This window comes from Sturnira hondurensis, unplaced genomic scaffold (assembly GCF_014824575.4).
Source record: "Sturnira hondurensis isolate 20B ecotype Veracruz unplaced genomic scaffold, ASM1482457v3 Scaffold0010428, whole genome shotgun sequence".
Lineage (NCBI taxonomy): Eukaryota > Metazoa > Chordata > Mammalia > Chiroptera > Phyllostomidae > Sturnira > Sturnira hondurensis.
The window spans coordinates 7,054,703-7,082,385 of NW_028083059.1; the positions used below are offsets into that span (position 1 = coordinate 7,054,703).

The 27,683-nt window shown below is 40.5% G+C and overlaps 1 protein-coding gene across 1 annotated transcript in view; it reads left to right on the top strand.

The window, feature by feature from the left end:
* Positions 1-8,561: 8,561 nt before the first annotated feature.
* The window catches only part of ADGRG7 (adhesion G protein-coupled receptor G7), a 70,141-nt gene continuing 51,019 nt past the window's right edge, over positions 8,562-27,683 (top strand). Inside the window, exon 1 of the mRNA XM_037058948.1 lies at positions 8,562-8,764. Coding sequence (XP_036914843.1) covers positions 8,650-8,764 — 115 coding nt within the window. The 5' untranslated portion in view covers positions 8,562-8,649. The remainder of the gene's footprint in view (positions 8,765-27,683) is intronic.

Sequence of the window (27,683 nt, forward strand, 5' to 3'; positions counted from 1 at the left end):
CAGCTCTGGATAGTGTGGCTCAGTTGATTGGAGTGTGGTCTTGTAGACCAATAGGTCATGGGTTTGATTCCTGATCAGGACACATGCCTGGGTTGAGGTTCCATCCCTGGTCGGGGTGCATGCAAGAGGCAATCAATCAATGTTTCTCCCTCATGTCAGCGTTTCTCTCCCTCTCTACCTCCCTTCCCTGCTCACTAAAGTCAATAAGCATGTCCTCAAGTGAGGATAAGAAAATAAAATAGGGTTGTTCAGTGTGGTGGTTCCTGGGGTGGAGGAGGGTATGGTGGGATAACTGGCGATGGATGGAGACTTGACTTGGGGTGGTGAACACAGTATACAGTGGACAGATGATGTGTTGTGGAACTGTGCACCTGACCCCTTATCACTTTGTTAATCAGTGTCACCCCAATAAATTCAATAAAAATGATTTTTTTAATTAAAAAAGAGAAAAGAGCATTGTTGTAGATTTAATTAGTTAGGATGAGGTCATACTGGAGTAGAGTGAGCCCCAGTGCAAATACACCTGGTGTCCTTATTAAAAATGGGAAATTTGGACACAAACATAAATACGCAGAATGCCATGTAAATACCAAGGCACAGATCAGGGTGCCGTGTCTACAAGTTAAGAAATGCCGAAGATCCCAGCAAACTGCCAGAAGCTACGTGAGAGGGCTGGGGCGGATTCTCCCTTAGCACCATCAGAGGGGCCAAGGCAGCCTTACTGATAACTGGATCTCGGACTTCTAGTCTCCAGACTTGTGAGACATTAAATCTGTTGTTTAAGCCACTCAGTTTGTGGTACTTTATTATAGCCATCAAAGAAAACTAATGCATCCATGACTTTAACATTTAAGCTTAATTTTTTTAGACTTCAAAATAATGCATGTATTTACAGCTGAAGATGGTATGGTAAAGGCACTCTGACAAGTGCCAGGCATGAAGATATAAATTATATCTCCCAAATTTTGTTGCCAACTATCAAATGTAGTGTCATCACTGAGTGCCCTGATGATGCCTTGGCGGGGTCATATGTTTATGCTGTTTTATGGCCCCCACCCAGCCTGGCAAGTTTCCTTAACTGCTCATTCCAATCTTCCTCAGGTAGACACTTGCAGAGTAAATCATTTACCACGTAGTGATTTCTGCATTGTGATTTTTGGTGTGCTCCAAATTTTATATGGCTTCTGTCTAACTAGATCACAAGATTGTTGAGCATCACACACTATTATTAAGTTTTCTGGGGATTATAAACCTTATCTGGAAGGTGTATGGTACACATTGCAAAATGGTCACTGTATTAGTCAGGGTTCTCCAGAAACAGAACCAGTGAGATAGACAAGCAGAAATTTATTTTTAAAAATTGGCTCATGTGATTGTGGAAGTTGGCAACTCCAAAACCTGTGGGGGAAGCTCTTAGGCTCTTAAGAAGGTGGGTGAAGAGCGGATGCTGCAGTCTGAGTCCAAGGCAGTTTGCCCGCGGAATTGCGCCTCTTTCAGTCACTTTCTATTAAGGTCGTCAACTGCTTGGAGGTGGGTAATCTGCTTTATTCAAAGTCTACAGATTTAAATATTCACCTCATCTAAAAAATACCTTCACAGAAACATCTAGAATAATGTTTGACCAATAACTAGGTACCATGACCTAGCCAAGATGACATGTGAAATGAAACATCATAACCCCCCAATGAATTCTGCCTCCTTAAATTCATCCATTTTTATAGCCCCACCCCCACCCCCCACCCCCATGAACATTGAATCTGGGCTGGCCTGGTGATTTTCTCTGCCAGTAGAATGTAGTAAAAGTGCCACTGACTGAGCAGGTTACGGTCTTGGAAGCCCAGCCTCCATGTGAAGAAGGCAAGGCTAGTCTCTTAGAAAGGCTTCAAGGAGGAGGCAGCCCTGGAGGAGGACAAAACATGAGGTAGGCAGAAATCCAGCCAAGCTGGCCTTTTTAGTCATCTCAGCTGAGACCCCAGACATGTGAGAACTGCCATCTCGGATCCTCGATGCTCCAGTGAAACTTCAGATGACTTGGTTAAATGAGCATGTGGTACACAGTCACCCCTTCTGAGTCTTGTCCAAACTACCTGATCTGGAGCAAATAAATGGTGTTGGGTTTGAAGATACTACATTTTGAAGGAGTCTGTTGTGTTATAATAGAGTATTGCTATTTGCATCAATGATTTCTGTAAAATAATTTTTCTAAATAGAGAGATTTAGGATCCAGAATATTATATTGTTATGGTATAAATAATAATGTGAGTTTGTACAAGACATTGAAAATATCAGATCTTGCCTCAGATAAATTTATGATTTCATACTACTATTTTCAGAAGGACTAGTGTTTAATGGGACTAGTGTTTTTTGGCTGGAGCTATTCTCTAGTTACTATAAATTCTGGATTTGCCTTTCACCTAAATCAAGCTTTCTAGAAGGAAAATAAGAAAATCAAATTATTTACTCCCATCCATGTGTTGACACCCTTCTCTCCCTGCTTGTGGTCTGACTCAAATTATTTACTATCCTATACTTCTTAAGCTAACCATATCAATCATTTCTCTCCTCTTTCAGTCTTGACCATATTATGCCCACCAACTCAAATTTGGGGGATGTTGAAGGGAAGAAATAAAGAGGAAAAATGGAAAAAAGAATATAAGGAACAAGTCAGAAGAGATGAAGAGAGGAATTGATGTTCTTGGGAGCAAGATGCAGAAGTAGATCTAAAACTAAAAGGAGAATTTGAGGGTTCCTTTTCATCCTCTGGGGCACAGAGAGGTTAATTCAGGGTCACATTAATCAGAGGTTAGCATCTTCCATGGGTACATATTTTAGTTTCATAGGCAACAAACTTCTAGTGTTAAGTGAGTCACTTTTCACAGACAGATGCTAATTTTCCCTCCAGGAGATGATCTGCCCTGGAGAGGCTATCTGAGCACCTGGCTCTGGGGAGCCAAGAAGAACAAAGTGTGTAGAGCAGAGAAAAGCAAGAAGGCACAAGGAAGGTTCAGTCACCTGGTTAAGAAAAGCCTTTTCAATACCTTTCTCCCTGCACTTCATTGACCACCAGGTAGAAAAAGAGAGTGGTAGGGTTGTAGGGATATATAAACAGGTGAATTTACAGGTTTTCAATAATGAAGGAGTAGCAAAAGTTTCCAGGAGGCTTTCCAGTGGAGAAACCTACCAGCTCATTTCTAAGGTATAAGACATGGGAAAGTTGAGATCGGCCTTTGTCATCAATGTCATGGGAGATAAGGTAAGCAGGTGTTTGTGCGCTTAACTCTCTGTGGGGTCATAGTCCGGAGAACAGGGAAATACAGGCATAACTCAAATATATTGTGGGTTCTACTCCAAACAACTGTATTAAAGCCGGTATTTCAAAAAAGGAAGTTGTAATCTTTTTGCTGGTAGAAAGTCTTGCCTTTGTGTATTAAAAAAAATGCCACATCTATGCAGCTTAATAAAGTGAAGTGCAATAAAACAATGTGCGCCTATAAAAGAGATTTCAGAACTTCTTGACACTTCTGGATATAAATCCACAAAAAAACTGGTTAAATAAATAAGATAGATCAAAGAATAGTAGTTTCACAGATGACAAAAATATCGGCTTGTTATGACCTTTACCATACCTTTACCTGAATATCCGTTAATCTTTAAAGCCCTGAGATTTCCCATAAGCATTAACAAAGGAATGTCCTATGATGCAAAAAGCCATTTAATCTCTTGCTATTTACTAGTTCATTGCAGATTCGATTTACTCCCTTTTGGAGAATTACCCTAAACAGTGGAGACGGAACTTCAGTGGGCATCAGGTTGGAGCACTAGTCAAAACACAAAATGCTGGGCCACAGCCCTGGAATTTCAGATTCAGTAGACTTTCTATTTTATTTAATGGTTTATAATATGTCATAAGAATGATTTATTTTGATGCTCAAATTGCCACTGCATGCTGGATTCTGTGTCCACTTGACGTGTACCCATTACTCCTTGAATACGTCTTTGCTTTCTGGCATAGATATGAGAAGTCATCCTTGGATGTTCCCTGGAACATCCAAGGATGACTTTTCCCCAGAAAAAAAGCCATGTTCCTTTCCATAGAAAATTATTTTTAGAAATCAAGATCTGGACTTCGGGTGTGCTCACTGCTAGTGGATTGTTATTGCTTCCCAACCCTATCAATGACCAGAGCTAGAGAATGTATGTGTTTAAGTTTGTGATATATGTTATGAATTGAAAATATATAAATTTGTGTATTAACACAGTTTTGCATTTATGTTTACTTCTATATTGCTTATATACAGGGAGGCAAAAGTAGGTTCATTGTTGGGTGAATACATGAAAGAGAGTTTATTCTTGTTTTATTATTTTAAATTATTACATTATTTTCTATACAAACAACTATAAATCTACTTTTGCCTAACCTGCATCTAAATATTTCTATTGAATACATATTAATATATACATATTACTTTTATATACATATATGGATCTATTGAAAACCATGAATTTGTATTTATCATACATCCAATTTCAACCCAACACTACAGGTGTTTTTTAAGGCACATGGAATTATTTAGTTCAAGTATTAGAAACAAAAAGTAACATCACACCCATTCCTTTGAAACACTTGTCTTTGTTGTAGCCCTAAGTCTTCCTCTTTTGAATAATAAGTTTGTGACTGATTCATGCATTCATCTGACGGCCATCTTCCCTGGAGGACATGCCTTCTTCAGAGTTCACTTCATGATTTTTCTTCATATTCCCGATTATATAGGAGACCATTCTGTGTGGCATGGGCCCAGCTCCCACTTGGAGATGCATAGGACCCACTCCCACAGATAGGTTCTCCGGTGGGGAATCAGGCCTACATTGTACCTTGGCTGCTATGAGACTTGCTTTTGCTAAAACTCCCTCACCCTGAATTGAGGCAGAAAGTGCTTACTGTAACTTCCTAAAGTCTGTGCTTAACCTCCTCAGTATGGAGTGTAACTGGTTCAACCACTTTTGTCTTTGCAATTGCAAATATAACTCTTTTGTGATATGATTAGCACCATCCTCTCCTTTGCTTTCTGTAAAAGGTAACCACCTAAAGTGAACCTGTGCATAGTGAATGAGGACCATCATGTAATGTGCCCAGAAAAGCAATAAAAGCTTGTCAAGGCAAGGGTTGGAGTGCTCTCCCCTTGAGAGAGTGGCTGAGGCACCCTAAGGCTTTTCTGCTTTTGAGAGAGAAGCCTTGCCATCCCTTTTCCTCCACAGGACAGTCCATAGTCCCTGTAAATTTCTCTTGTCTCATCCACAATGTTGCCCGTATTGTGATTGTTTTCAAATTCTTATAGAATCCAAGTTCCCTTTTATATTTGTAACCCATTATGCTAGAGTAAAAAAAATTACTCCAATTATTCTTGTATGTTTACCTGTTTGATTGATCATATAGTATATAACCAATCTCTGATCTTCTCCCCCTGACTCCCATCCATGTGTTGACACCCTTCTCTCTCTGCTTGTGGTCTGACTCCCTATTTTAGTTTGCCACCCCATATGGACACCCTCCTCACTAACTGTGGCTCTGACTTCCCACCCCTCCAGCCCACTGGTGCACCTGTCTGTCCTCCTGACCCCTCTGGGCCTCTCTGAAGGAATGCCTTCCTCTACCTGCTCTGGCTTTGATTTCCCACATTGGGCTGTCTATTACCTGGACACCTTTCTTACTCCTTGGTTCTGATGCCCCATGGCAGGCTGCTTGTGCCCATTGCATGATGGATGTCTTATCAAAACTTCTTGGGCTCTCCTCTTACACTTTGCCCTCCCCTTGTAAATTCCCTCCTTACCCCCTTGAGCTCTAGCATCTGCTCTGGGCTAGCACTTCTCTCTATCCCCACAGACACCTACCTTGTTCTTCCTTGACTAATAACATTAGAACTGAAATGATAAGGAACGAAGGCCTCAGCTAGGTTGCTTAAAATATGAAGAAACAGAAGTTCAGTTGCTGATACAGCTTGCCCATGGTCACAGGGCAAACTAGAGACAAGGTCAGTACAAACCCAGGTTTCCCTGAGTCTAAGCTGTGTGAGAGTGGGCACCTTCCCTCCTTCGTTCACTATTTTATCCTCAGCACCTAACGCAGTGAACTATTCAAACTTTTTCTTTTTCTTTGTTGTCATCTTGACATACGTGTGTATAAAAATTAATGACTTTATATACTGTCTTTAGCCAATAGAAATTCACACCTTTATATGTCAACATCTAAATTTCTGTGCCTAGGGATGTCTTCCATTCCATGAATCTCTAAAGTTCCTACCTGGAAAGTGGACATACAGATGAAGACACAGAAGCACCAAGAAGCTATGGTTGTTGTAGCATCCCAGGACTCCAGCGCTTCTAGCAATTATAGAAGAGAATGTCTGGGCACTACCCAAAGCAGCTCTTCTGTCACTAGACTATAACCTCTTCAAAGTATTTGGAACCCCACAAGAGAAAAACACCAGTGCCATTCGATAAGCATGGGCCCCATGAGCAAGCAGTTCCTGCAGTCCTAGACCTGAGCCAAGACCACTCTGCAGGTTGCACAGGATGGGGTCTCCACAGCATGTTCTAGGAATGCCAGCTGTGAAAGCGTCTTCCCAAGAAGAGGATTCTGTGGTTAAATAATGCTAAGAACTTTACAGATCACAATGTTCATGAACATATTAAAGGCTCTGAAAAAAACAGTGGAAGGAAACTGTTGCCTCTGTGTAACCTAGGGTTGCCCAAAGCACCTTAACTACAGAGCTTCATTTAGACTAATACCTACCCAAGTCTCCTTTCTCCATTCATGCAAAGGGCAAAAATATCTTGTTATATGGGGTGTTGTGGACCAATCTGCCTTGTTCTAGGAATTGTAACTCTACCCCCTGTGGCTAAGGATGAATGAATGACCTCTGGAATGTGAGCCACAGGAGACAAAGCTTGTCTCTGGTAGCAAATGCTGCCTCAGTTCCCCTCCCTGCCCCCAACACTTGGTGGGAAGTCAATGACGGGTAAGACCCCTCAGAGCAGTGGGCAACCTCAGCCAGACTCGATCAACTGGGAGGCCATCATGGAAGGACTGGGGGCGCTGCAACAAAGAGGGAGCAATGGACTCTTGCCCACCCCCCTCTTCTGCTTTGACATAGCCTGAGTCACCACGTTCTCTGGAAGAAGTGCTTCCTGGCTCTAATCCCCTTAAGCCTGAATACTTGTTGGGGAGAGGTGCAGCTCCTTGCCTTGCTAGAGCGTGTCCTGGGGGAAAATCTGACATCACAGAGACTTCCTGATAAACCTGCGAAATATGCTCTGCTAAGAGTGCTTTCATTCATATGTTAAGGGTTTGAGCAAGAAACTCTAAAACTCTCTGCCTGACAGACTCTGACTATCTACTGTTTGATCCTTGCCACCCTGTATTCCTTTGTATTACAACTCAATAAAAGTCCTTGGAGGAAGGGGCTCAACGCCTTTTCCCCCTGAGAAACTGGCCACTGCTCAAGGCCTTTTTCCTCTGGGGAACTGGCTATTTCTCCTCCCCAAGCAGATCATGTCTCAGTCATGTTTACTCTGATCCATGGCACATGGGGGGACTTGTGAGGAAAGTCGCCCCCACAATGGGGTTATTGTACAGAAAATGGGTAAGTGAGATAAAGATATGTAAAATGCAGAGCACAGTGCTTGGTATTTTCTCTTACATATATTAATTATTGAAAATGCTTCCTTTTGTTATTGAAGAAATAATAGATGTAGATATTATAATTGAAACTACAATAAATGAATAAGGTGAAAACTTCAAATCACAAAAGAAATACAAAATTCCTGTGTCCAAATTTCCTCATCTTATGAGGACACCAGTCATATTGAATTAGGGCCCACCATAATGACCTTATTTTGAATTGATTACCTCTGTAACAACCTTATTTGCAAATAAGGTCACAGCGTTAGGCTCTGGGGGTCAGGCCTTCAGACTATGAATCCTTAGGAGGACAGGATTCAGCCCACAACAGAGAGTTTGTAACTTGGGCTTCAGTGCGTTCCACGCTGTGCCCATGACGCCCACCTGCCACCTGCAGCTGCCCAAGCTTGGACTCCTTATGAAGTGCAAGGACTGGGCTCAGGTGTTGGTATCGCTCTGCAACCTCTTGTTGACAACCTACTGCATTCCCCTCCAAGGAGTCTGTGTTCTACTAGAGCCCCCTAACGAAAGCGCAGGGAGCTGAGCCATGGGTCACTGACAGGCCCACTGCCCTTCTGATGTCCTCTCTGGCAAAATTTCATGTTGTTCCCTTCCCCACTTCCTTCCTTGCTTGTCAGGACATTCACCCTTTGACCCTGTTACCTATCTCCTCCCTTTCTTCTTTATTGCCCTGATTATCTTTTTTTTTTCCTGCACTCCAATCACTTTTTTCATGTTTCATTCAGTGAAGGTGAAGAAACTGCCAGCCAAGTTTGCACCTGTCATTGGGTGATTGGAACTGCGTCCTGCCTGATTATGCTCAAATTTTTTTGAAAGTGAGGATATCTGCCTGATAGATGCCTGAAAGAAAAAGTTATTTTTATTTTTGGAATAGTTTCTGATTAAATTTCCTGGAGAAGAAGAGAAGCCAGCTGCTTTCACTCAGGATTGGATCTTTGGTTTGGGTTCCCATGGCTTCCTGTCGAGCGTGTGACCTCAGGACACTGGTGGCCGTTGTGTGTGGGCTGCTGACCGCCATCATTTTGGGACTGGGCATCTGGAGGGCCGTGGTCAGGATCCAGAGAGGTAATGTGGTTCTACTATGTTTAACTTAGAGTGAGAGAAGGCACTGAGCCTCCGTCCCTGACACCTGCCACAGTACCGAAAAGTGCTGTGTGGAGGCTGAGGCTGCCCACCACCTTGCTGTTCACGAAATATAGAGAACAAGGGTCGATTGCTCGCTGGCGTACTGTTGTGCACACATGACGACATGTGTGAGTGGGCAAGGTGATGCATGACACGGTTGAATTGGCCTCTTTAAGCTCTTTTAACCCCAGATTGAGTAGAGAGCAATCATTAAAATCATTAATAGCATGTTTGGATTTGTTTAGCTAAATTTAAGAGAGGAAAATAGTTATGGACAGACGCATACACAAATAAACATACCTGGAGTGAAATTTCATTTCAAGAAGGAAGTTTAAGAGTATTTTCTCTAGGACTGTAAATAAAATATGGCATGCGCACAAAATTCTCCCTTTTCAAGTATAGAAAACTACTAAAAAATTCCGGTAATTAAAAAAAAACACTTCTCCTGGTTATTCAACAAATATTTTTTAGTCACCTGCTCTGCGCTAGATAGAAGCCGGCCCGGGAAAGGGGGCGGGGAGGGTGGCACTGTGGGAAACAGCGACGTGGAAGGGGAGCCCCAGAAACTCGCAACAGAGGCTTTGCGACCCCCATACTGCACGGCTCCCTCGGGCAGGTTCTCTGTGTGGGGATCAAAGTTGGACGTGCTCGGCACTCCCCTTTTGTGAAAGACACTTAGGTTTCTAAAGAAGCAGAGTAAGTAAGGGTAAATAACGACGGTCAGGAGAGGGCAGAAGAAAAGGCGGTTTGGCCTTTGGGAAGGGACCTGCGGAGGAGGGAAGGCGGGGAGCAAGGAGGAGCCAATACCGGGCTGCGCAGGTCCGCGGTGGGGGACGACAGGGGTCGCGGGCACTGGCGGCCGAGGGCGCGGGAGCTGGGAACAGGCCTGGTGTCCCCCCCCCCCCGCCCCCGCCCCCGCCCCGAGGAACAGTGCTTCAAGAATACTGAATCAATTAGACTTTACAGAACTAGCGTGAGAAAATTATCAGACAGAAACAGTAAAATTTCAACTCGAGGAAAATGTATTTTTATGTGTTTGTTTAAGGCTTATAAAGTAAGTTAAAAAAAACATTGTGAGCTCTTGAGTTTGGCTGATTAGGGCTCCTAAATTTATAAGACCTTATTTAACAGTAAACTTAAAAAGTAAACAACTTCTCTCCTTCCTCTTTTCCTTCCTTCCTTTACACGACATCTACTTTTAAAGGGAAATTTGTGGTGACTTATAAAGGACCCAGGTACAACAGAGCCATTCAAAACAAGGACCAAAGTGCACACATATCTTAGAAAAGAGGACGGGGCGGGGAACAGAGAGTATATGAAAGTCAAAGGCTGGGAGCGTGGGGGGGAGTTGCTAAAAATAAACCCGAAACACATCCCTGAGCTTCCTGGGGGCTGAGGCCCCACCCCAAGCAGAGTAAGTAACAAAGGTCCCGCGCGGAAGCAGGCCAGCCCCTCAGAAAAGAGAAGCGTTTCCTTGCTCTAAGCAGAATTTCAATTGGCTCTTTTTATAAGGGACACCCCTCAGGGTTTTGGGTAAACCGATTTAAATAGGAGGCGTTACTACTATCATTTAAAGAGAAAGATTGAACGACTGATATTGCTTGCTGTTACATTTTTGCCTTGTGCATTTTATTCAGGTTTTGTTTGGGTAAAATTTGGGTTCCTTTCACTACGCTCCCTTCCACTCATTCTACTCTATCTCGTCTCGTTCCACCTTATGTAATTATTGAATGGTCTCCTTTTGGTCCCTTTCTTTACTTGGATATAGTAAATTATATATTGTAATTTGTATATAATTACAAATATATAATGTAGAAATTAATTGTTTAAATCCATTTTTTAAGGAATGATGGGCATTTTGTTATTTCATATTATAAAACTGACAATTGAAAAAATCCTTACTATATTCTAGGTACTATGCAAAAAATTTCACAAACCTTATTTAATACTGATAACCACTTATTTATTTAAGAGAGAGAGGAAGGGAGAGAAAAAGAGAGGGACGGAAACATCAATTGACTGCCTTCCATATGCACCCCATCTGGGGACAGAACCTGCAGCCCAGGCATATGCCCTGACCCGGAATCAAACATGGGACCTTGTGATTTGCAAGATGATGCCCAACCAACTGAGCCACACAGGCCAGGTCCTGATGACCACGTTTGAGGCAGATATTACTATATCTGTGTTACAGATGGGGAGACTGAGACTCTTAGAATGTTTTAAAGCTTACCTTGTTGGAAAGTACTGGGTCTGGGTTGGAATCTAGTCATTCTGACTCCAGTATCTGTGCTCTTTATACCTACACTATTCTGCCTAACTAGAAGCAAGATAATGGTAACCCAATCAATTAATTCATCTTTTCTTTTGAGGCAACTGTGGCTGAAAATCTAATTCACAAAGATAGGCAGTAATCAGTAGAGTCAGAGCATTTTTGTTGTTTTGCTCGGCAAAGTTAGGCACTTGGGGATATGGCATTGCCTTCAAGTCAATGAGATCTACTTTATTAATGCTGCTTCTAGAGTGTAGATTAGTACTCTTGCTTCAATTTTAAGGTTTCGGAGTCGTTGACCAGTGTCTAGATTTTTGACTGGAGTAACTGCCGTAACTCTGCCACCTCTGCTTTGTTGGGCAAAAGCACTTCCTCTCACCTTTGCAATATTATAAGACTATCTGCCGTTGGTTTTCTAGTCTAGCACAGCAAAAGGGGTTACATTCCGATTGTATCGCCTGCAACATAGCTTATTTCCTGTTCATCCTGGTAATTGCTTTTAGTAGAAGGATTTTTCACATGCACACAGTCTCAACATCTGCTGACCATCAAATAAATCACAGATGTGCTCATTTCTATCTAATTATTCTCTGTGAGTTTACCTTTTTGTCTTTTAAGTGAATCATTGGTTTACATATCAAAGAACTGCTTCAAGACATGACCTCTAGAAAGCCAGTGATCTTTTGTGTAGTGTACAAGAGGGTTTTATTCTGCTCCTATTACTTAATAAGACTGCTTAGAAAAGATCTTGGTTCAAGGCTCTGGTCCTGATGCAGCTGACAGTGTTTGATGTGTATAGATGAGACTTCTTTTAGGATTGCTAGTTTAGTCTTCGGCACTTTTATATGCTGCTGATGAAAACATTGTAATATTAATTATCTATTTTTTTACCAAAGCATCACAACATTTTTGAAATAATATGTTTTAAATATATTTATATGCATATAAATAATATAAACATAAACACAGATACAAATGTGTATTAACCCATTACATATTAACAAATGTAATACTTACTCTCTTTATGCTCCCAGGAACAAGATGTCCTATGTGTTCGAAGTTTTGTGTGGTAGAAATTTTTTCATAACTATTGGGGACTTTTGCAATTTTCAAACAGACCTCAAGATTTGGAGTTCTTGTCTGAAGATATCAGGTTGCCTAAAATTCTTCCTTCAGAGTTTCACATGCCTATCTCCTTCTTTGATGGTTTAGGTTTTAGGTTAAATGTTACCTCCTCAAAGAGACCATTCCTATCCACCCAGTCTAAGGCTATCACCCCATTCATTCTTTCATATGTTCTTTTCATGTCTTTTATCACCTCATGATTTCCTAATTATTCATTTGCTATTTTCTGTCTCTCCATTTCTAAAATGAAAGCTCTTAGAATAAATCAGAGACCTGACTTATTAATCTATATTCCCTGTACTAAAATAGTACTTCAAATATAGTTGCCAATACAGTAAATAAAAGATAAATAAATAAAATAAATATAGTAAAATAAATACAGTAAAATAAATATAGTTGCCAATAATGAGTAAATAAAAGAATTATGTAAAAAAGAAAAGAAACTAAGAGTTTTCAAATAGCTGTATTCAGAAGTGAAATAACAGTTCCCAATTTCTTGTGATTTGCTTCAAAATATTAAAATACTATAATTCTGGATTTGGTTATATCATTAACACAGACACTATTTTAGTTTTCTTCCTCTGGTACGGGCCATGCAACATATTGACCATTTCTGTGACTTTGGCTTCATTAAGATCTCTCTCCAACTGCCTGTGGCCTCTTTTGTTTAACCTTATGCTCAACAATCTTGCAGGATGCTTTTGTGTTGGAGCAAATCTAAGTTTTGACAGCCCTCCAACCTATTCACTTTGGGCATTCTTCCTAGAATCACATCCTACTTATCATATGTGTCTTCAGAATGGACAGATATAAGGTGCTGCATCTCTCCTGGAGTCATCCTTCCAGGAACAAGAATCTTGTAACACAAGAAGCCTGTGATAAAAGTAAAATTAAAACATCATTAGGCTTTATTATCTGTCTTTCCATTGACATTTTCCAACTTGAGCTAGGCCTGAAGTGATCATAGATATCCATGAGCATAACAGTAGGAGATGTTTTCTTTACCTCATATCAGATTAGCAACAATGATTAGGCCTCTTCTGGATCTTAGGACTTCTGCTCTCTGCCCTCCTGACTGCTTTTCACCCTCCTCTCCAGTTGCTCTAATCTCCATTCCCTATCACAGGACTTGCCTGTGCCTCAGGCTGACAACAGACTTCAGTCAGTTGAAATATTCCCGAGTCCCAAGGTTAGACTCCATAGCATTGAAACCCTTGCACAATAAGAAATGGGTGTTGTGGGAGAGTGGTAGAGGAGAGTTTATTGGGTCTCAGAAGATAACCTGTCCACCGATACTTGGCTTTCATTTTACTGAATTACAGCACTTCCTCAAGAGACAAATTCGATGATAAACCAGGCTCATAGGACTGTTCCTGGAAGACAGGGTGCACTTTGGGGTTCAAGGAAAAAAGGTCCGGAGAAGTGTTTTCTGGGTAGAGGAAGCCAGGTTTTAGGCAGCTGTGGTGTCAGTCTTAATCCTGCTGTTGGAAACCTCTCTTCTGGTCCATTTCTGGTCTCCTGTCTCGCTTCTTCATATTACCACTTCCAAATCAAGAAAATAATTTCTATAAAAGCAAAGACAATTTTTTGAGGAATAAATTTTGTTATGTAATTGGCCGAGGGGCATGAATTATTTTAACGTCAGAATTAATAATGTTTACATTGCTGATGCCATCTTAAAAGTCACTTTTTGGGGGAGCATTTGTATTAGTTTATTTGAGCCAAAACTGATGACAACTGCCAGGAAACAAGATCTCACGCCCTCCTTAAGCCACTTTCTTAACTTAAGAGTTAGAACCTTAGCTTAGTGGGGTTTTCCTTGATTTCCAGGTGTTAGATATATTCATTTGAAATTCTGAAAGCAACCACCATCCGTGAGTCTTTGGTAAGACGTGTTATTGAAGATCTACCATAGAATATGATGGTGAAGAGTTTATACATTAGAGTTTAGGGGCAAAAGTACAAGAGTAGGAGAAAAAACAAAAGGTCTGGAGCCAGACTGCCTGCGTTCAAATTCCAATGCCAGCGCTGACTAGCTGAGTAAATCTGAGCAAGTTCCTCAGTATTTTTTCTTTCAGTTTTCCCCTGATGGGAGGAATAATAAACCTTACCTTATGGGGCTATTGTGAGAATAAAATGAGTTAACACATTTACAGGTTTAAGATGATATCTAGTATGCTACAGTCTCTCAATAAACGCTGCCTACTATTTTTAATCTATGAATTTTTAAATAATTTAGTGCATAGTTTTCTCCATTCCCTGAATTATACCTTGAATAGATGCCATTGACCTAGACCTTTAGATTGAAAAAATTTATCAGATGGAAAGTCTACAATAGGTTTAATCATTAAGTTCAATTGACTAGCTCGAAACAGAAACAGAAAGTTTTAAGAACTGCCATATCTTCCTGCATTTGCTTTTTTAACATTCATATTATACTACACCATTGAGGAAGTTTATTAAGATATTAACCAGTTTCCTGAAATATGTAAGTAGTTCACATTGAACAACCTTTATCTTAAACAATGATTACACTTTATATAATTATTTGTTTAAAATTTCTCCACAGTGGATTAACTTACCTAAATATTTTTTCTCTTATTTAAGAGTAAACTTTATTTTCACCTGAATATTTCAGTTTTTTGGCCTGGGACAAATAAGAGATGCCTGTATTTTAAACCCCTAAAGACTATTAACCAGACACTAGAGCTTCCTGATGGAATTTCTCTGACTAAAAAAACATATTTTTATTCCCCCACTTCATCAAACTAAACTTTTGAAAATGGAGTCTAATTTTGTCTAGCTTAGGAGAAGAAACATGTTTTTCATTTTGAAATTTTTAGTATTTTATGTTATTTTCTCAAGCAGTATGATGTGTATGTCACATATGTTCTGCATTTAGTTTTCCATAATGTGTAGTAAAGGTTTGAAATTGGGGCTAATATTTCTGGGAATCTTAATTATTACAGTTTGAAAGACTGTAGGGAAGTGTTATTGACATCATACCAATTTTATAAAAGAAAACACTGTTATTAAATGTTTCAGTATACGGATTTTCAAGCAAACAGAAGTAGATGCTCACTTGCTCGGACTGTGGTGAAGGCAAGCACTGCCCTGATTAGTATGTCTCATTTGGTTGAGCATTATCCTATAAAGTGAAGGGTCATCGGTTCAATTCCCGGTTAGGGCACATGCCTGAGTTGTGGGCTTGGGTTGTGGGCCTGCTAGGGCGCTTGTGAGAGGCAACCAATAGATGTTTCTCTCACACATCAATGTTTTTCTCCCTCTCTTGTTCCCTCCCTCCCCCTCTCTCTAAAATTAAATAAATACAACCTTAAAAAACAAAGTAAAGGCAAGCACCGTGGGGAAGGAGCACAGCGCATGATCAGTAACCAAGAGATCTGAATTCTAGTCCCTACTCAACTATCAATTAATTATTGATCTGGATCAAGTTACTCTTTACGCAAAATGCATTCTGTGTATATTGCATATAAAATAAGGAAATTGGGCTAATGAATATTTAATGTCACTTCTATGAGTCCATAATTCTAAAAATTAGTTATATAGTATAAACAAGACATTTAATCTTCCCAAGTCTGATTTCTTTTTTACTTAAAACACAGAGGCTTAGAAATACCAGTACTACTTTTGTTATATTCTGTGGGTGATTTAGGTATTTCAGAGGGGAGAGTCTTGAACTAGGGAGCAAAAGGTGTTAAAAATGTGATTACAATAGAGTACATAGTTCAGCTTGGGCTTGATGCCCTCGATCAAAATGCGAGTGGCAAAGAAGCCAGTCAGCACACATTGGTTAGTACCTTCCATGCATCTGGCATTGTGCAAGGACCTAGAAATATAATCCATGGTCTGTAGTCTAAAGGGGGTCAAAATATTCAAGTATAAGAATGACTCTTGATTTACAGCAAAAAAGGCAGATTGAGTAAATATAGATAGGTCTCCTACTAGCAAACATATGGAAGTGGAAAATAAATATGACCATAATTTAAATATATAAGCAGGCTTTCTCTCTTGAAGGAAAATCCCAGCTTACAGAAACTAAGAGAAATGTTACTACCATAATAGCGAGCAGTTACTGGTATAAGCTCCGATGACTGGGGTTTGTGGCTCCCATGCATGCATAGGGACAGGAGACAAGACTTCTCCTCTGCGTGAAGTAGGGGCATTGGCTTGGAGCCAGAGGCATAACAACTCAAGACTTAAAGGTCTGTCTTAACCATGAAAAGAAGATTTAAAAAGATCTTCTCACTAGTGCAGAGAACTATTTTTTTAAAATATATTTTATTGATTATGCCATTACAGTTGTCGTACTTCTCCCCTTCATTCTCCTCCACCCTGCACACCCCTCCCCCACCATTCCCCCCTTTAGTTCATGTCCATGTGTCATAAGTTCTTTAGCTTCTACATTTCCCACACCACTCTTACCCTCCAACTGTCTATTTTCTCCCCTACCGTCTACGCTACTCATTCTCTGTACCTTCTCCCCCCTTCTCCTACCCCCCTGTTGCTAACCCTCCATATGATCTCCATTTCTATGGTTCTGCTCCTGATCGAGCTGTCCTCTTAGTTTGCTTTTGTTTTACGTGTGGTTGTTAGTAACTGTGAGTTTGCTGTTCTTTCACTGTTCATATTTTTATCTTCTTTTTCTTAGATAAGTCCCTTTAACATTTCATATAATAAGGGTTTGGTGATGATGAACTCCTTGAATTTGACCTATCTGAGAAGCACTTTATCTGCCCTTCCATTCTAAATGAAAGCTTTGCTGGATAGAGCAATCTTGGCTATAGGTCTTTGGATTTCATGACTTGGAATACTTCTTTCCAGCCCCTTCTTGCCTATAAGGTCTCTTCTGAGAAATCAGCTCACAGTCTGATGGAAAGTCCTTTGTAGGTGACTGTCCCCTTATCTCTTGCTGCTTCTAGGATTCTCTCCTTCATTTTAATCTTGGCTAATGTAATTATGATGTGCCTTGGTCTGTTCCTCCTTGGGTCCAACTTCTTTGGGACTCTCTGAGCTTCCTGGATTTCCTGGAAGTCTATTTCCTTTGCCAGATTGGGGAAGTTCTCCTTTATTATTTGTTCAAATAAGTTTTCCACTCGTGGCTGTTCCTCTTCCCCTTCTGGTACCCCTATAGTCTGGATGTTGGAACATTTAAAATGTCCCGGAGGTTCCTATGGCTCTCCTCATTTTTTTGAATTCTTGTTTCTTTCTTCTTTTCTATTTGGTTGTTTCTTTCTTCCTTCTGCTCCACTCCATTAATCTGAGTCCCAGTTTCCTTCCCATCACTATTGGTTTCCTGTGAATTTTCCTTCATTTCACTCAGTTTAGCCTTTATTTGCTCATCTAATTTGTGACTAAAATCAACCAGTTGTGTGAGCATTCTGATCACCAGTATTTTGAACTGTGCATCTGATAGGTTGGCTGTCTCTTATTTGCTTAGAAATATTGGCTCTGGGGCTTTGAGCTGTTCTTCTTGAGCCATAATGTTTTGGTCTGTTCCCACCTGTCATGTATGAGGGGTGGAGCCTTAGGTGTTCATCAGAGCGGGGCGACCCTTGTGGCTGGGTTGTGACACTGTATGTGGGGGCGGGGTCAGAGAGGGGGAATGGCATTTGCCCTGCTCTCTCTCAGACCTCGGTCCCCTCTGCTGCTTCCCGCAGGCAAATTGGGCTCTTCCGGTGCTGGTTCCTGGGTGTGTGGGCTTGTGCACCCTCCAGGATCCTGTAGGTCTCTCCAGCAAACTCTAATAATTAACTCTGTTAATTTCCTGTTTTCAACTTCATTGATTTCTTCCATAAAATTTTATTATTTGTTTTTTTTTCCTTTAGACTAAATTTGATCTTCTCTCTAGTTTCCTGAGGTAAAAACTTAGATAATTAATCTGATACCTTTCTTCTTTTCTAATATATATTCAATGCTCTAAATTTACCTATAAGCACTGCTTTTGCTGAATCTCACTTTCTTTTTCATTTAGTTCAAAATATTTAAAATTTTTTGAGACTTCTTTAACCTACACACCATTTAGAAGTACGTTGTTTAATCTCCACATATTTGGGGAATTTTTCAGAAATTTTCCTGTAATTGATTTCTAGCTGAATTCTATTTTGGTTTTGTTAGCATAGGTAGCTAGATATTAATGAAGGAAGGGAGCAAAGGGCATCAAACATTATCCAGCATAATAGACTAGGTATCTGAATTGAATAATACATATACTCCCCAGGGCATCCTCCGCCCTCTGCAGAAGGTAGGAAGAATCATCACAGGGAAGAAGTAAGAACAACAGGAGAAATTCCTCTGCTGGACGCTTCCCAGTAGAAGCCAAGATGGCGCAGGGAAGGTGCTTCTGCTATGAGGCATGTGTAGTCAGAGCCAAATGGCGCCCTTAGAAGCCGGTCAGTCTAGCCTTTGTCCCCCAGTTTTTGGACATTCTGTTATATATTTCATTCTTTTTTCTTTGCTATGTAGTTTGGGACGTTTCTACTAACGTATCTTCAAGCTCACTGATTCTTTTCTTGGTTATATCCAGCCTACTGGTGAACCCATCAAAGGCAATTTTTGTCTCTGCTATAGTGCTTTTGGTTTTGATTCTTAGAGTTTTCATCTCTCTGCTTATACTGCCCACTTGTTTTTGCATATTGTCCACTTTTTAATTATATCTTTGCATATTAATCATAGTTATTTAAATCTTTAGTCTGATAATTCCAAAATCTTTGTCAAGTATAAGTCTGGTTCTGACGCTTGGTTTATCTCTTCAGGCTGTGGGATTTTTTTTTTTAGCTTTTAATAGTCTTGTAGTTTTTATTGAAAAAAATATATATGATATGATGATATGATGTAATCAAAATAGCCTGGTACTGGCATAAGAACAGACACATAGATCAATGGAACAGAATAGAGAGCCCAGAAATAACCCCAAGTCTCTATAGTCAATTAATATTTGACAAAGGGGGCAGAGGATAAAATGGAGTAAAAATAGCCTCAACAAATGGAGTTGGGTGAACTGGACAGCTACATGCAAAGAAATGAAACTTGATCATCAACTTATACCGTACACAAAAATAAATTCAAGGTGGATAAAGGACTTAAATATAAGTCATGACACGATAAAAGTCCTACAGAAGAACATAGGCAGGAAAATCTCAGATATTCCACACAGCAACATTTTTACTGATATGTCCCCTAGAGCAAGAGACATAAAGGAAAGAATAAACAAATGGGATCTCATCAAAATAAAAAGCTTCTGCACAGCTAAAGAAAAGAGCATTAAAATGAAAAGAGAACCAACTGTATGAGAAAACATTTTTCAAAGATACCACAGATAAGGGTTTGATCTTCAAAATATATAAAGAACTCACACAACTCCACTCCAGGACAAACAACTCAATTAAAAGATGGGCAAATGCCTGGCCAACATGGAGGCATAGGTGGAAATACTGTACCTCCTTGCACAACCAGATTTAAAGACAACAAAGATTTAGAAACAAAAACACAACCAGAACTGACAGAAAACTGAACTGTAACGAAGTCCGACAACAACAAACCATTCATCCAGACTGGTAAGAGGGGCGGTGGAGAGGGGTTCTGGCAGGAAGAAGCAGTGGTTAGCAGAACTGGGTGCAGGGAGAAAACGAGGAACAAGAGGTGGCTGGCTGACTGCAGACACACATTTGTGTGCAGATAAACCAGGGAGAAAACGAGCAGTGACAGAGACTGCACAACCCAGGGCCCCAGCGATGGGAAATAAAGCCTAAAAGCAACAATTGGAAAAACTTTTGGGAGTTGAGGTGTCAGGAGAGGCTCCCAGCCTCACGGGAGAGTTCATTGGAGAGACCCACAGGGTTCTAGAACATACACAAGCCCACCCAGCCGGGAACCAGCACCAGAAGAGCCCAATTTGCTTGTGGGAAGCAGCAGAGGGGACTGAAATCCTAGAGACAGCAGAGCAAGCGCCATTGTTCCCTCTCTGACCCCACCCCCACATACAGTGTCACAACCCAGCTGTGGGGAGGATTGCCCTGCCCTGGTGAACATCTAAGGCTTCACCATTCATACATAACAGGTGCAACCAGACCAAAACATTATGGCTCAAACAGAACAGCTCAAAGCCCCAGAGACAATACTTCTAAGCCAACCTATCAGATGCACAGTTCAAAATACTGTTGAACAGGATGCTCACAGAACTGGTTGATTCTGGTAGCAAATTAAATGAAAAAATGAAGGCTACACTAAGTGAAATGAAGGAAAATGCACAGGGAACCGATAGTGATAGAAAGAAAACTGGGACTCAAATCAATGGAGTGGACCAGAAGGAAGAAAGAAACAACCAAACAGAAAAGAAGGAAAAAACAAGAATTCAAAAAAAATGAGGAGAGGCTTAGGAACCTCTCCAGGACATCTTTAAACATTCCAACATCCGAATTATAGGGGTACCAGAAGGGGAAGAGGAACAGCAACAAGTGGAAAACTTATCTGACCAAATAATAAAAGAGAATTCCCCCAATCTGGCAAAGGAAATAGACTTCCAGGAAATCCAGGAAGCTCAGAGAGTCCCAAAGAAGGTGGACCCAAGGAGGAACAGACCAAGGCACATCGTAATTACATTAGCCAAGATTAAAATGAAGGAGAGAATCCTAGAAGCAGCAAGAGATAAGGGGACAGTCACCTACAAAAGAGTTCCCGTAAGACTGTCAGCTGATTTCTCAAAAGAGACCTTACAGGCAAGAAGGGGCTGGAAGGGAGTTAAAAAATATGAACAGTGAAAGGACAGCAAACTCACAGTTACTAACAACCACACCTAAAACAAAAGCAAACTAAGAGGACAGCTAGATCAGGAGCAGAGCCACAGAAATGGAGATCACATGGAGGGTTAGCAACAGGGGAGTGGAAGGAGGAGAAGGGGGGAGAAGGTACAGAGAGTAAGTAGCATAGACTGTGGGGAGAAAATAGACAGGGGGAGGGTAAGAGTGGTGTGGGAAATGTAGAAGCTAAAGAACTTATGACACATGGACATGAACTAAAGAGGGGGAATGTGGGGGGGAAGGGGGTGCCGGTGGAGGGGAATGGAGGGGGCAAAATAGGACAATTGTAATGGCATAATCAATAAAATATATTTTAAAAAATGGGCAAAAGACCTGAACAGACACTTCTACAAGGAGGACATTCCAAGGGCCCAGAGATATATGAAAAGGTTCTTAGCATCACTAGCCATCAGAGAGATGCAAATTAAAACCACAATGAGATACCACTTTACACTGGTGAGAATAGCCATCATCAACAAACAAGTGTTGGAGAGGATGTGCAGAAAAGGGAACTCTAGTGCACTGTTGGTGGGAATGCAGACTGGAGCAACCAGTTTGGAAAACAGTATGAAATTTCCTCAAAAAACTAAAAATGGAACTGCCTTTTGACCCAGCAATTCCGCTGCTGGGATTATATCCTAAGAACACTGAAACACCAATCCTAAAGAACCAATGCACCCCAATGTTCATAGCAGCACAAGTTACAATAGCCAAGTGCTGGAAACAGCCTAAGTGCCCATCAGTGAACGAATGGATCAAAAAAACAATGCTACATTTATACAATGGAATTCTATGCAGCAGAGAGAAAGAAGGAGCTCCTACCCTTTGCGACAGCATGGATGGAACTGGAGAGCATTGTGCCAAGTGAAAGCCAGGTGGTGAAGGACAAATACCATATGATCTCTCATCTTTAACTGGAACCTAATCAACAAAACAAACTGACAGTAACCAGAGGGGCAGGGGCAGGGGATAATGGGGGAACGGGGGAAGGGTTGTCAGGAACAACTATAAAAGACACATAAACAAAATTAAGGGGGGTGGTGGAATAGGGGAGGGAGATGGGGATGGCTGAGGTGGGGGGAGTTGTGAGGGGAAAAGGCAGACAACTGTACTTGAACAACAATACAATTTAAAAAAAGACAGATGTGATGTATTAGGTAGATGGAATTAAGGTCCAGCCTTTACTCTAAGGATTTAAGTTTATCTGACTAGCAGTTAGGCTATGTTTAGTGTCTGCCATAGCTGTAAGTTCTCCTAGCAGGTCAATCTTTCCACCTCTACTCCTCACCCCTTGAACAAACACTGTTCTGTCTTTATCACCATAGATTACTTTAGCTATCCTTGAACTTCATATAAAAAGAATCATAAAACATGTACTCCTTTATAATTTAAATACTTTTATTAACATAATATTTAAGATGTGTTTGTGTTGTTGTGCTTATTGCTTTTTATTGCTAATTAATCAATATGCCCTTGTATGAATAAAACATAATTCAATTGTTCAGGCTTTTGTTGATGAACTATTTGAGTGGTTTCTTCTCCTTCTCCCTCTCCCTCCCTCTCTCTCTGTATCCTCCTCTTGTAGCCATTCTGCTGGGGTCTGAAATGATGTTTCTTTGTGCTTTCAATTGCATTTCTCTGATGACTAAGATGCTGAGCATTTTTATGAACTTACCACCTGTTTATGTATCTTCTTCTGTAAAGTGTCTATTTAAGTCTCTTATGCATTTTTTAAAAATGGGCTTTTTTGCATTCTTATAAGTAATGGACACCTTAACAACTTTGAGTTCCATGTACATAGACAGTGTATGTCTTCATTTATTTAGATGTTTAAGATTTTCTCTCAATGAGGCCTTGCACATATTTTGTTAAATTTATTTCTAAAAACTTTATGAATTTTACTCATTTAAATGAAAATTTTATTTTCCAATTGCTATTATAAAGAAATAATTGATTTTTTTGTATACATGTTGCATCACACAACCTTGCTAAACTCACTTATCAATTCAAGTAGCTCTTTTCGAGACATTTTAGAATGTTAAACATATTTGATGATGTCATATGAAACAAAAGATAATTCTATTTCCTTTTTTTAAATCCTCATCTGAGGATGTTCACTGATCTTAAGGGGGGAGGCGGGGAAGAAAGGGGAGAGACAGAGAAAAGAGAGAGACAGACAGAAGTCAATATGAGCGAGAAACACAAATAGGTTGCCCCCTGCATGTGCCTTAACATGAACCCACAACATTTTGGTGTATGGGAAGATGCTCCAACCAATTGAGCCAACTGGCCAGGAGTCTTTCTTTCTTGATATACTTTTCTTTTCTTTACTTGCTTATGGCACTGGCTAGCACCTTCAGTAAAATACTGAATAAAAGTGGGTAGAGAAATTATATTAAACTTCTTTTCTGTCAGTCTTAGTGGGGAAGTAGCCATTATTATGCTACTAAGTATATTATCAGAAATATCTACACAGATGAGTTCTATTGGTTTGCGGAAGTTCCCTTTTATTTCTTGTTTGCTGAAAGTTAAAAAAATGTCAGATGCTTTGCCACCTGTACTTATTGAAATGGTCATGTGTTTTCCCCCCTTCATTCTGTCATATGGTGAATTAAATTAATTGGTTTTTTATTGTTAAGCCAACCTTGCACTCCCGGGATAAATCTCATTTGTTCATGATGCATTATAGATTTTATTTTCAATTATATTTTATTGATTATGTTATTACAGTTGTCCCAATTTTCCCCTTTTGCCTCCCTCCAGCCAGCATACCACACTCCCTCAAGCAATGCCCACACCACTGTTCACGTCCATGGGTCATGCGTATAAGTTTTTCCGCTACTCCCTTTCTTTACTATCTCCATGGGTATTCTGTATCTACCTATTTGTACTTTTTAAAAAAGATTTTATTTACTTATTTTTAGAGAAGGGAAGGGAGGAAGAGAGGGAGAGAAGCATCAGTGTGCGGTTGCCTGCTCGAGCACCTCCTGCTGGGGACCTGGCCCCCAACCCAGGCATGTGCTCTGCCTGGGAATGAACTGTTTGGTTCTGTGCTCAATAGAACCCTTTGGTTCTGAGGCTGGTGCTCAATACACTGAACCACACAGCCAGGTCTCTATTTGTACTTCTTAATCCTCTTACCTCTTCACCCATTCCCCCACCCACCCTCCCAACAATTGAAACTATTTCAATTGTTGACAAATTGGTATTTTTGCCATTTTATTGTTCATAGTTTTGATTTTTTTCTTAAATGAGTACCTTTAATATTTTATATAATAATGGTTTGGTGATGATAAACTCTTTTAGTTTTTTCTTTTCTGGGAAGCTCTTTATCTGTCACTGGATTCTAAATGATAGCTTTGCTGAGTAGATATCAATCTTGGCTGTAGGTCCCTGCTTTTCATGACTTTGAATATTCCTCGACAATCCCTTCTAGCCTGCAAAGTTTCTTTTGAGAAATCAGCTGACAATCTTATGGGAACTGAACTGTAGATAACTAACTTATTTTCTCTGGCTGCTTTTAAGATTCTCTCTTTATCTTTAATTTTTGACACTTTAATTATGATGTATCTTAGAATGGACCTCTTTGCATCCATCTTATTTTGGATTCTCTGTGCTTTCTGGACTTGCATGCCTATTTCCTTCACCAAATTAGGGAAGTTTTCTTTCATTATTTTTTTTCAAATACATTTTCAATTTCTTGCTCTTTTTTTCTCCTTCTGGAACCCTCATAATGTGAATCAACCCTCTTGAAGTTGTCCCAGAGGCCGCTTATACTATCCTCAATATTTTGCATTCTTTTTTCATTTTGTTGTTCTGGTTGGTTGGTTTTTGTTTTCTTATGTTCCAAATCGTTGATTTGATTCTTGGCTTCATCTTCTCTACTGTTGTTTCTGTGTAAATTGTTCTTTATTTCAATTCATGTATCCTTTGTTTCTGACTGGATCTTTTCTATGCCGTCGAGGTCTTCATTAAGTTCCTTGGGCATCCTTATAACCAGTGATTAGACCTAAGCATCTGATAGATTGCTTATCTCCATTTTGTTTAGCTCTTTTTCTGGACTTTTGATCTGTTCTTTCATTTGGGCCATGGTTCTTTGTCTCCTGATTTTGGGAGCATCCCGATATTTGTTTCTATGTATTAGGTAGAGCAGCTTTGACTCCGTGTGTTGGTTGTGTGGCCTAATGTACTAGGTCTCCTATAGGGTCCAGTTGCACAGCTTCCCCTATAACTCAAGCTTGGTGCCCAAGATGTATCCTTCATGTGGGCTGAGTACATCCTCCTCTTGTAGTTGAGCCTTGGATGGTGTTGGCACATCAATGGGAGGGATTTATCCAGGCCAGTCAGCTTCAAGGACAGGCTGTGACCACTTACCACCAATCTCCACCCTGGAGGTTGAAATTATAGCTCTTCCACAAAAGCTAGATTTCCTTTGTTATTAAGAGAGGTTCTTGTGGTGGTGTTTTTGAATAGATTAGTACTGATGTGATTTGTTCTGATCGTGATTTATTTAGAAGGACACAGCTGTCCTCCTACCCTCCATGGAGGACAGCTGTGTAGGGGCAGGGTGGTGATGGTCCAATGTGCTCTATAGGTGTCGACTGAGTGTGTTGGCCCTGGGGTTTCCCAGGTTGTGCAGGCCAAGGTTAGCCCCTATCTATGTTTTGCCTGGTGCCACCCTGCCTGAGCTATAAAGCAATCCTAAATGGCTGCTACTTGTGCTGGGCATGGAGATTCCCGGGTGAAGCCAAGCTGTGAATCTAGGCTGGCTGCTGTTAGTGCTGGGTCTGGGGCTCACTGAGGCCAGCTGTTGCTTGTTTGAGAGGATTTAGGAAGTTCTGAAGCATGAGCCAAGACCAGCCATTCATATGGAAAGGCAGCTTGGGTGGGCCAGTAAGTTGGGAGGGGCAGAGTCTCTGAGGACCTCCGGGGCAGGGCAAACAGTGTCCACCAGGTTGAAGGAGTCTCAGACATGGCACCAGCTTGTGGGTTCTGTGGAGGGAATATTTAGAAAAGGGACAATGGCTTCTGCTCGCCTTGATGCCCAACAGTTCACTTTTAAAAGGCTTCCTCAGTGCTGGCGCTCAGAGGGAATGAGTCTGAGTAGGTGAGTCTGTGTGCGGGTTCCTTAAGAGGAACTGCTTGGAACTCCAGAAGTTTCTTCCACCCACTCAGTACCCACTGGTTTTTGCAGCCAGAAGTTGTGGGGACTTATCTTCCTGGCTCTGGAACCCTAGACTGGGGGGCCTCTTGTGGGGTAGGGACTCCTCTTGTGGGATATCCCTCCTGAATTTTAATCTACCACACATGGGTGAAGGACCAGCCAGTTCTGAGTCTGTACCCCTCCCCTCCACCAGTCTGGAAGAATTTGGTTTCTTTAATTCCAAATTGTCAGACTTCCATTCAACTCAATTTCTGATGGCTGTGAGTGATGGTTGTTCTACATTTTAGTTGTAATTTTGATGTGGTTGTGTGAAGAGGTAAGCCATGTCTGTATGCCACCATCTTGGCTGGAAGTCCCTTGCATTATAGATTTTACATATTGCTGGATTTGATTTGCTGCTATTTTTATATAGTTTTTTTGCAACTGTATAGGTGAGGTTAATTGGTGTGTGATTTTCTATTTTTGTGTCTTTGCCATATTTAGGTATCAAAGTTATCCTAGTACTATGAAATATTTGGGAATTTTATCCTTGTCTCTATTTTCTCAAAGAGTACACGTAATATTGGCATTCTTTCTCTCCTAATTCACTAGTAAAATTGTCTGGGTCAGTAGTTGGTTTCTTTCAAGATTTTCTCCTTATCTCTGAATTTCAGCAACTTCACTATGGTATGTCTAAGTGTGGTTTTTTTGTGTGTTTACTTTGTGCTTTACTGAGCTTCTTAGGAAAATCATTGACCATTATTTCTTCAGATATTTTATCTGCCTAACTCCATCTCTTCTCCTCTCTGCAACACCAATTGCATATATGTTAGACTGCTGGAATTGTCCCACATGTCCCTGAAGCTCTCTTTATTTTTAAACCTTTTTTAAAGGTTTAAAAACCAAGACTATATAAACTTGGAATACCTTTTAGTGTTTGCCTGCTTTTCATTGCTGTCCAACATTCTCTAGTAATTCATTTGTTTACTTTTGTCCATGGTTTAAAATCATTATCTGTAGGTGGGTTAGTATGGTATAATCTACTCTATCATTATTGGAAGTGGAACTTCTTCGTGCATTCTTAGGCTTATATTAATTTGCTCATTATCCACCTTGTCACCAGATTTAAAGACCCCAGTGTTCCCAACCTAAAATAACCAGTCACTGGATCATAATAATCCTATCCAGGCATGCTTCCTGAATCTATTGACGTCTAACCTCCTTAGAGCTACTGCTTTAGATTAGGTTCTCACTTAGCTAGTCTTACAAGACTCAGTCACTTCCCATATTGCTTGAAGTGTCCTCCTAAAAAACATCCTTTATCATGTTGCTCACTTGTTGCAAGGCCTCACTAGGCTTCTTCAGGTTTAAATCCATTTGTTTGGTCTATAAAATCACTCATAATTCAATCTATGTGCTGCTATTGCTCCACATAGAACCTGTTCTCCTGATATATTAAGCCTTTCTCTGTTCTTACGACATATCAGAACTTTCCATGTTTTT